The sequence below is a fragment of the Gorilla gorilla genome, chromosome 12 (assembly GCF_029281585.2).
Source record: "Gorilla gorilla gorilla isolate KB3781 chromosome 12, NHGRI_mGorGor1-v2.1_pri, whole genome shotgun sequence".
Taxonomy (NCBI): Eukaryota; Metazoa; Chordata; class Mammalia; order Primates; family Hominidae; genus Gorilla; species Gorilla gorilla.
The window spans coordinates 24,142,228-24,152,129 of NC_073236.2; the positions used below are offsets into that span (position 1 = coordinate 24,142,228).

At 42.7% G+C, this 9,902-nt stretch overlaps 1 protein-coding gene across 3 annotated transcripts; it reads right to left on the reverse strand.

The window, feature by feature from the left end:
- Positions 1–712: 712 nt before the first annotated feature.
- On the reverse strand, positions 713–9,504 carry LOC134756386 (uncharacterized). 3 transcript variants are annotated; one of them, XM_063695495.1, is made up of 3 exons: positions 8,909–9,504; positions 8,470–8,555; positions 713–7,837 (listed from the first exon to the last, which is right to left on the reverse strand). In XM_063695495.1, exon 3 carries the CDS (start codon positions 2,125–2,127, stop codon positions 811–813), a length of 1,317 nt encoding a protein of 438 aa, XP_063551565.1. In that variant the 5' UTR covers positions 2,128–7,837; positions 8,470–8,555; positions 8,909–9,504; the 3' UTR covers positions 713–810. The 3 variants fall into 3 exon arrangements, with proteins under 3 accessions (XP_063551565.1, XP_063551563.1, XP_063551564.1); XM_063695493.1 differs by having other exon boundaries at positions 713–6,279; positions 7,715–7,837; positions 8,470–9,504; XM_063695494.1 differs by having other exon boundaries at positions 8,470–9,504.
- Positions 9,505–9,902: the final 398 nt, after the last annotated feature.

The window sequence follows — 9,902 nt, forward strand, 5'->3', positions numbered from 1 at the left end:
AAGTTCATTCTGTGTGTCCTGCAGCCTCAGAAGTGGGATCTTCCCCACACTTTTCTGTGAAGACAATGCAATTCAGAGCAGAGACATCTTCAAAGCTGCTTTGCACATGATGGTAATGAAGGATTGCAATGTGAGGTCACTGGGATTCCCAATACCACAAACACTGGTGTTATGAAAGGATGCTTAGTCCCAGCATGCCTAAGAAAACTAAATCTGATTCCTAGTCTTGGAAATCCCATCTCATGCATGATGCCATGTTTCCAAAACTGGAACGTTTCTACTGACTTATTTCCATGACTTCCTTTGCTCCAGCCACTGAACACTCACTCCCGGTTTGTCCTTACTAAAATGTCAGTTAATGTGTTATCTGTTCATGATAGTGCAGCTGTCTGCATAACTTCTGTGTATTTGTTTATTTATTTAATTTATTTTTTTGAGATGGATTCTTGCTCTGTTGTCCAGGCTGAAGTGAAGTGGCGCGATCTCGGCTCACTGCAACCTCCACCTCCTGGGTTCAAACGATTCTCATGTCAGCCTCCCGAGTAGCTGGGATTACAGGCACACACCACCATGCCCAGCTTATTTTTGTATATTTAGTAGAGACAGGGTTTCACCGTGTTGGCCAGGCTGGTCTTGAGCTCCTGACCTCAAGTGATCTGCCTGCCTCTGCCTCCCAATGTGCTGGGATTACATGGGTAAGCTGCCATGCCTGGCCAACTTCTGTGTATTTATTGAGGGAGGTGATTTGGGTGGGGATGGTGGAAGGATTGGGGCATGTGAAAGAGAAGGAGTCCTGGTATGTAAGTTAGATCATGTGAGGGATAGGGATAGGGAGTGGAGCACAGGGTGAATGAGACCACACACGTGTAAGAGGGAATGATGAGCAGGCAGGAAAAGAGGGTTGGTGTAGGAAAGGGTTGGTGCAGGAAAGGGGTGGTGTAGGAAAGGGGTGGTGTAGGAAAGGGATGTTGTAGGAAAGGGTGTTGCAGGAAAGTGTTGGTGTAGGCAAGGGTTGGTGTAGGAAAGGGGTGGTGTAGGGAAGGGATGGTATAGGAAAAGTTTGGTGTAAGAAAGGCGTGGTGTAGGAAAGGTTTGGTGTAGTAAAGAGGTGTTGTAGGAAAGGGGTGGTGTAGGAAAGGGGTGGTGTAGGAAAGAGGTGGTGTAGGAAAGGGTGGTGTAGGAAAGGGTGGTGTAGGAAAGGGTGGTGTAGGAAAGAGGTAGTGTAGGAAAAGGTGGTGTAGGAAAAGGTGGTGTAGGAAAGGGGTGGTGTAGGAAAGGGTGGTGTAGGAAAGGGGTGGTGTAGGAAAGGGTGGTATAGGAAAGGGGTGGTGTAGGAAAAGGTGGTGTAGGAAAGGGTGGTGTAGGAAAGGGGTGGTGTAGGAAAGGGTGGTATAGGAAAGGGGTGGTGTAGGAAAAGGTGGTGTAGGAAAGGGTGGTGTAGGAAAGGGGTGGTGTAGGAAAGGGTGGTATAGGAAAGGGGTGGTGTAGGAAAAGGTGGTGTAGGAAAAGGTGGTGTAGGAAAGGGGTGGTGTAGGAAAGGGTGGTGTAGGAAAGGGGTGGTGTAGGAAAGGGTGGTGTAGGAAAGGGGTGGTGTAGGAAAAGGTGGTGTAGGAAAGGGTGGTGTAGGAAAGGGGTGGTGTAGGAAAGGGTGGTGTAGGAAAGAGGTGGTGTAGGAAAGGGTGGTGTAGGAAAGGGGTGGTGTAGGAAAGGGTGGTGTAGGAAAGGGATGTTGTAGGAAAGGGTGTTGCAGGAAAGTGTTGGTGTAGGCAAGGGTTGGTGTAGGAAAGGGGTGGTGTAGGGAAGGGGTGGTATAGGAAAAGTTTGGTGTAGGAAAGGCGTGGTGTAGGAAAGGTTTGGTGTAGGAAAGAGGTGTTGTAGGAAAGGGGTGGTGTAGGAAGGGGTTGATGTAGGAAAGATTTGGTGTACGAAGGGGTTGGTGTAGGAAAGGGGAGGTGTAGGAAAGGGTTGGTGTAGGAAAGGTTTGGTGTAGGAAAGGGTTGGTGTAGGAAAGGGGTGGTGTAGGGTGCTGACATTTGCATAAATTGCACTGGGGTAGGAGTGGATGATGATGGAAAGTTGGAAGAATGTGATATTTGGGTGGAAATAACAACTTAGAAATTGAGTCATCTTTTAGCTACAGAGAAGGGTATTCCCTTCACCATATAGTGAGCGGTTGCTGTATCCATGGCTCTTGACAAAGATGTTCACTTTGTGCCTTTTCCTGCATTATTGGCATCTGGAGTTCTAACAGCCAAGAGAGACAGAGGTCATAGTGGAATCAATATTTCTATTACAGATAAGAAAATCCCAGAAGGAGGGTCTACATAGATTAACCTGTACACAACCAAACTAAGATTTAAGAATTTTTCTGAAGATAATCCTGGGATTATGTCTCACATTTCATTTTAAGCTTCTTTCTTCATTTCCCTTTGCTTTATATTTCTCTCTCCTATTTTATTCTTCCTTGAAATAAAATGGGACAGTAATGTGCTTTAAATGTAGAATCAAGAAATAACAAGAAATCATCATTTCAACTGCTATCATGTCCAGTGAAATTAAATGCTTGGATAATTACTTTGTTAATTACTAACAACTCCAAAATTCTGATTCTCAATCCACAGTCTATTGAATCATATAAATGGCTTGCTTTTATTGAATGGAAAAAGACAAAGAAGAAAAAGAGTGTCCAGTAGAGAGGAGGAGAAAGCACTACAGGGAACACCAGGGTCCCCATGATAAGTTCACTTTATTCCCCTCCATACTTCCTGTTAATTAGGAGCTTCCAATCATTGCAGCAAAATGGGGTCCTACACTTTAACCCAACCCCTCCTCTTCTACTATCCCTAACTTTGACTAGTATGAGATGAATACTTGAGCTCAGCAACTTCCCATGGCTTTCGAATCTCAGGAGTTGTTCTTACTCTTTTTGATATAACAACCCTCAATTAATGTTTGGTATTCTCACACAACCAGTGGGAAAACAAGTATGCATCTGGAAAGCTTAGAAAATATAGAGATAGTCATATACCTAGGCTTGTTTTTATTTTGAGTAATTTGCAAAGGTATCTTCTATATTAATAAATGTACATTCAATTCAAACAGATTGATATTGAATTAATAGGAAGTAATAAATTGGTTTATTTATGCTAGTGGAATTAAAAAATCTTGCTACTCTATACATTCAATTTCTAGTCCCTACTTTGAAAAGAGCATTTTCTTCCTTTTGAAATATATTTAAGCATAGTAACTTTCAAGGTCCTAAGTTTATTGGCATAATTTAATGGAAAAATTTGTGCTCTAAAGCATTCATTTTTTTCCCCAAGCTTTGTGGTTTTCAATTTCTCATCTACTGGGTGGCTTTTAGTTTACATGGCAGAACAGAATCTTCTCAACTTTTTGATTCCTCTGATAAAATATTCAATAGAGAACTAAGCCAAAATTTGCTTCACCCAAGGACATGATCTCATCCTTATTCTTGTCTTCATGCCTATTGAAATACAGCTATTCTTACATGTATTTAGCTAAGTGATAGGCTTAAGCATCAGTTGTCTTTTTTGGCTACAGCTATTCTTACACGTATTTAGCTAAGTGATAGGCTTAAGCATCAGTTGTCTTTTTTGGCTAATTTGTTTCAAAAGTAATTGAGCCCATGTACATGTGAAATAATATGTAAAACAGTAAAGATCCCTGTACACAACAGTATTGAAGCCACTGTATTATTTCAAGACTAAATTAGACACTCTCTTCCTAGCCCCCTTTCACTCCTCCACCCTCCACCACATAGGACACTTTCTGGAAAAGAAGTCCAGGCAAAGAGACGTTAGTTTAATTGTTGCTAACGTCACATAAAAATGATCACCAACTTGGAATTTCTGAATTCACATGAAAGGGTGATACTGAGTTTAAACGTAAAGTTTCATATTCCATTGGTGTCAAAATTGGTGGATAGAAAGAGTACAGGATTGTAAAGCAATTTCAGAGCAAGCTTCTAATGGCAACTTTAGTCCACAGTTTGGATCCTGTGCCCACCTGACATCTATTCTTTTTTTGAGTTGGAGTCTTGCTCTCTCTCCCAGTCTTGAGTGCAGTGGCGAGATCTGGGCTCACTGCAAGCTCCGCCTCCTGGGTTCACGCCATTCTCCTGCCTCAGCCTCCCGAGTAGCTGGGAATACAGGCGCCCGCCACCAAGCCAGCTAATGTTTTGTATTTTTAGTAGAGACGAGGTTTCACGGTGTTAGCCAGGATGGTCTCGATCTCATGACCTCGTGATCCACCTGCCTCGACCTCTGAAATCTATTCTTAGCTGTAGGTGGGGACCAGGACCAGAATCTTCAGAGCAGGCCCTAGAAAGCTGGGAAGTCAGGGGATTCCACTACAGGTTTCTCTATTCTGTCGGCATTTTAAGTGGTTCTGTTTAGATCTAGGCACATTAGAGCTACCCCTCAAACAGACGATGACTCTTAAGAGCCCTGGAATTTCTTTATTACCCGGGGAGTCACTGGGGACTGGCAGTAGGTGCCAGGTTTGGCGATGGCGTTTTGTGAATCACTGAGCTCATCTCAGGGCAGAGCAGCTTCCTAATGTGACTGTCGTCTCCTCTTCCTTTCCCTCCAACACCAGCCACACTTCACCGCACTGGCCAGGTGTTTACCAACCTACCCCTCCGTACAAAGTTCAACCTGACATTGTTTGGTAGTCAATGATATAAAGCTTGTTGTCTAAGTCAGCATCTGCAGTTTTACCGACTGATAGAAAGGTACAAGATAGAATATGATTCAGGACAGGAGTCATCAACGTGTTGCCTTTCTGTTGCATGGAATGAACGTTTTGAAGTTGGAAGTGTCCTGAAATTTCAGGACTTCATCTTAAAGATGAAAAAAAGATGAGGTGTCATGCACAGCTATTTTGTGGCAGCATTTGAATTCAACCCCAAGTCAAGTTATGATATCTCCTGTGTCAGAGGAAAGTACTTTTGATAATCCCAGAAATATCAAGACTCCAGTGGCAGTGAATATTTGGTTTCCACTTTGAAATGTAGATCACATTAGCAGGATATTCCCTAAAGGAGCTTTATACACAGTTGGTCCTCCCTCTGTCAACCTCATCTCCGACTCAAGAGGATCGAGTTCAAAACAGCCACACTTGTTCCAGAAGCCAATTTTGTTTGGGCCATAATATAGAGATGGTCCCATCCAGCCTTTAAGCATGCTAAGCATAGGTAGCTGTTTGTTACAATAGTTGAAAGAAGAAAGCCATAAAAACAAAGTCTCCCACTATTTCATCCAATTTAAAATTGCAGAAGGTGACAGAAAATATAACTGAAAGCTTTCCCTAACCTCTCTTAAAAGAAGTCCTAGAAAAAAAAAAAGAAAGCATTTATTTCCTTGATGATTTCTAAGTAATAACTAAATATGGATACAATTTTGAACCGTGTATGGATGTTCCCAGTGTAATGTTCCTCTTTTGGAGACATCGCATCATATTTCTTTATCTCACTCCCTGTCCTTTCCCCTATTAAAGTGGACCTGTGCATAGTTGATGCTTGTACCAAGATACACACCTTCTTCCTGTTTCCAGGACGGTACGATGGGAGGCAGGAGTGAGTGTCCGGAAAGAGGGAAGAAAAAAAAAAACAAATCTCATCGTTGCTTATTTGTCTACTGCTTTTGGCTCTGCTGAGATGTGAAGTCATTCTCATTTCTTTGTGTTCGGAAGTATAGCCTGCGACTTGTTGAAAGCTTAGCGCTAGACCTGCCTCTCAGAGACTTGCTCCCTCTGGAAATGCCCAGCTGAGGATGCGCGTGGTGCGTGTTGAAGAACACTGCCTTAGAGGTGGACATCTGGGGACAGGTGCGCTGCGGCCGGACTCGGGGACAGGCGCGCTGCGGCTGGAGCTGGCCCCGCATTTCTTCACTTTCTGAATCGTAATGCCCTCAGTGAGTTGCAATTTCATATTGCTACATTTGTTTTTACTGGTGTTAAATTCCGGCAGTTAAATCTTTAAAGGGTTACTAAAAAATGCGAATATTTGTGTATTTACATGTCTAAGAAGAAGACCCTTTGGCAATCCAGGAGGAGACCAGGACTCAGGCTTTTTCTTCCAGTTAACTGTGGAGGACACGCCGTTGCTGCTGCGGCTGCTGAAGGAGGAGAAATCTCCTTGTTCTCCCGTCTTCCTGGTCTCCGGTCCCCTGTCTGGGCTTCCCATTTGCTGAACACAGCCAGATGCCAGCCGAGCTCAGGAAGCGTAGTTTGCAGGGGGTGTATCCAGAGACACACCTCGGAGCAAGGGAAGAGAGAGGAAGAGATACAACCTTAGGACAAAGGGCCAAGAACTTGGAGAGGACTTGGCCTAGGAGACAATCTAGGGCAAGCACGTTATCCAGGGTGACTGGGCAGGCAGAGAAACCCCAAGAGGCATAGAGCTCATGTCCGTTCAAAGTAGGAGAGTCTGGGCTCTGCTCTCGGAGTCGGAGCTGGGGGCCTTCAGGGCACTTCCTATGGAGAGAGCCTAGTTTATCAGAAAAAAGGGAACTTTCTTTTTTACCATCTAGCCTTCACCTTGGCAGGGAGACAGGTGTTTTGAGTAGAAACACTTCAACTCGACATGTCAAACCAGTGCTTCAGCAGAGCTGTGCCTGGCCCGCTCACCTCTCCCCTGCCCTCGGTTTTGGTCCAGAGTCTATTTTGAACGTCTGATGTCTCTCTTGGTTAGTGTGATTGAAATACGGCAGAAAGCCGATTGCATCGTGTGGGGAAGTTGAAATCAATGCAACCAACAATTATATTAACGGTCTAGTTAAGAATAAAAAAGTAATAGAACAGACGTGCCTTGGTGAACGTTTGTTTTCTATGGAGAAATAAACATAGTTGCTGCTTTTGGACTCCACCCTGGGCAACAAGGTAATGAATGTGGAGTTAGGTGGTGACTAAAGAATTTGGATTCTTTCCTCCAGGTTACAATGCTCGTTAAGGGGCAGCCTGTAATGAAACCTGCGATATGTGCTAAAACCAACTAAGTGATTATTTTAAAAGTCACAGTCTGCATGGGGCTTCATAAATTCACACCAGGGAGAGCTGTCTAATGGGATTGCCACCTTCCACCCCCAATGCAGACTTCAAAGCTCCTTGCTAGTCTCCACTCAAAGGCTTATCCCATGGCCCCAGCAAGGAAGGCCTTTGTGTGTGAAAACACCTGCCACCCAGCTTCAGGAGCACTTAGCGCTTTCGGCATGGCCGTCCCCACTGGCCCACGTGGCATTTCTTACAGTGAGCTTGGTTTTTAACTGCATTGTTTTGCTTAACAAGCTGGTTTTTTTTCTACGGATGTAACCTTTTCCTATGTTTCCTGACTGGGATATCAGCCAGGTATTCTAGCCAACTTTGGTAGATATATATCATTGTTTTTTTGCCAGGCTTGTTTTAAAAAATCTACCTATTGCTTGCCCTGATCAATCCATCACTACCCTTGAAAAGGTCATGGTTCTCTCATCAGGAAACTTTTCAAAAATCCTTGGCTGTGATTTATCTTATGTTACGGGCTCTGACAGTGATTCTCAGGAAGCGAGGCCCATTAGTTTCTTGTAAGGTCACTCCCCTGCTGTCGCATGCAGAGTGAGTATCAGTTGTGCTTGCCTGAGTTTGAAGCATCCTCTTGGGTGATTTCAAGGGGGGCAAAGGCAGGGCCATGACTGGTTTCTGTGTGGAGACTCACATGGGTGAGACAGGTGATCCACGGTGGAGAGGGAGGGTGTCTCTTGTAGGTGTTAGAGCCTCAAAGATAGCTCTTATTTTCAATCCTCCTTCTCCAAGATTCAGTTCACAAAGATAAGCATGCCTGGAAATATTTAATATTTTATCTTATTATATTCATATTCTGTGGTTGTTTAAAAATTCTTCAGTATGTTATAAACAAATGTTTCTGATTCCCCATAAGCTTTGTAGGGACATTAATTATTACTGACATGAGAAATTAAAGGCAGCCTAGATATTATTTTTAGGAATTACAGCATTTGAAAATCATATTCAGTGAATTTCAGATAAATTATATCTATACTATTTAATACCGAGTAATGTTTAGTGAAAGGGTCAGACACTTTGGGGTAAAAAGTGGCATTATGAAGTCAAATAATTTGTTTTCATGTTTAGGAAGACATTTTTAGGGAGATAGTTTTGGTTATATGAATTCTTTGTGATAAGGGCAAAATCAGATATTATACAGGAAGCATTTATGATACCCACTCAATTGTAAGATCTCACTATTTTCCCATTCAATAATCTCAGCCACCTAAAATACGTCCAGTGTATATTTTCTGTTCTTTCTAGATATATCGTCATTTCAAATGCTCATTTCAGCCACGATCATTTATTCCAGAAGCACTTGTTAGGACATTATACTTATTTCCTTTAAGTATAAGGTCCTGTGTTGACTACTGAGAATGAAAAACTGAACAAGACAGAAAGTCCCACCTTGAAGAGCTTCCAAGTGTAGCGAGTCTCCTGGCATCAGGTATGGCTGGTATCATGGAAACACTCGGCTGACTGTCCAGGAGATGCTGGTTAAGAGGCGGAAGGTGATGGCGTGAAATCAAGTTCAGGTGCAGGGGACACTCCTGAGAGCATTCCTGCCCTGTCCCCGTGGCCTGAGCGGCCTTCTCAGTTGCACAGGTAGGTTTTCTCTGCTCTGCACTCCCTCTGTCCCAAGGTACCCTTTAGCAAAGTGTAAATTTGTAAGAGTGGTTAGCCCTGGACTTTATCTCAAGTCTGTAATAAGGGCACCTACACTAAGACTGAAACTGGAACTTGCTATTGGTGATCAAACCATCAGTGTTAATAAGTCACTTAAGTTACATTTATGGACTGGAGACAGAAATGGAAGAAAATCAGAGTACAAATAATAAATGGTTACCAGGTCCCTAGACCTGAAAGGGCGAATACATTCATGCAGTAGGTGTCCAGGATACTCATGTGGTCCTCCTTCATGCTTAGGAACACGGACGCTCATCTTCACTACGCAAACCAGAGCCTGCGTGCCTTTCGTGGTCCTTCATGCTTAGGAACATGGTCGCTCATCTTCACTACGCAAACCAGAGCCTGCGTGCCTTTCGTGGTCCTTCATATTTGCAGTGTGTGGGTTGGAGTTGCTTTCTTAGCCATGACAGTGACTGAAGGGAATATCAGAGTCTGTTAATGAATGATGCTTAGAGATTTCATTTTCAAAATATATTTTTAAATTACCTAATTATATGATATTGTATTGGAAAGTTCTTAGATTAGGTTTCACTTTAGAAATGTGATTTGGCCCTAAGAGTGATAGGAAAGAAATGTGTTCCTAATTATTCTCAGATAATTAAAATTTATGCTGTTCTTTATGCTTGTTGAATTAAACGTAAAGGGAAGACATCTTATTGTTTAATAATTAAAATAATTTGAATTAGATTTTAAATTGGCCTCAGGAAGATCACCTTGGTTCATTTACTGATAATAAATTCCAAAACTGATGATTCTAACTACTTACCTTTGAAGGAAAAAATTTGGCTTTTTTCACTCATTTCTTCTCTCCCTCCTCCTTGAGAGTAATGTGGTGTGGTGGAAGAAAGATTTGCTGAGTGTTTGGAAGCTTATGTTTTAGCTTGGCCTCCAATATTTCCTCATAGTAAATCTCTAAAGCCCTTTGAATTCTTTGAATTCAATTTCCTCAGTGGCAAAATGGAGCTAGTAATACAACCTCATGCAAACAACAGAGACTCAAATGAGAGAACTGATATGAAGACATTAATACAGCTGCAAAACATTATATAAATGCAAGGTATCATAATTACTAGTTCTGGTTCAATACAAGGCACTCCATGCATGTGGAAAATAACTACCTATGGCCAAAAGGCGCATCATGAGTGTCTCCT

Coding starts and splice junctions, on each gene's coding strand:
- LOC134756386 (XM_063695495.1), bottom strand. CDS start 2,127: ATGACTCAATTTCTAAGTTGTTATTTCCACCCAAATATCACATTCTTC.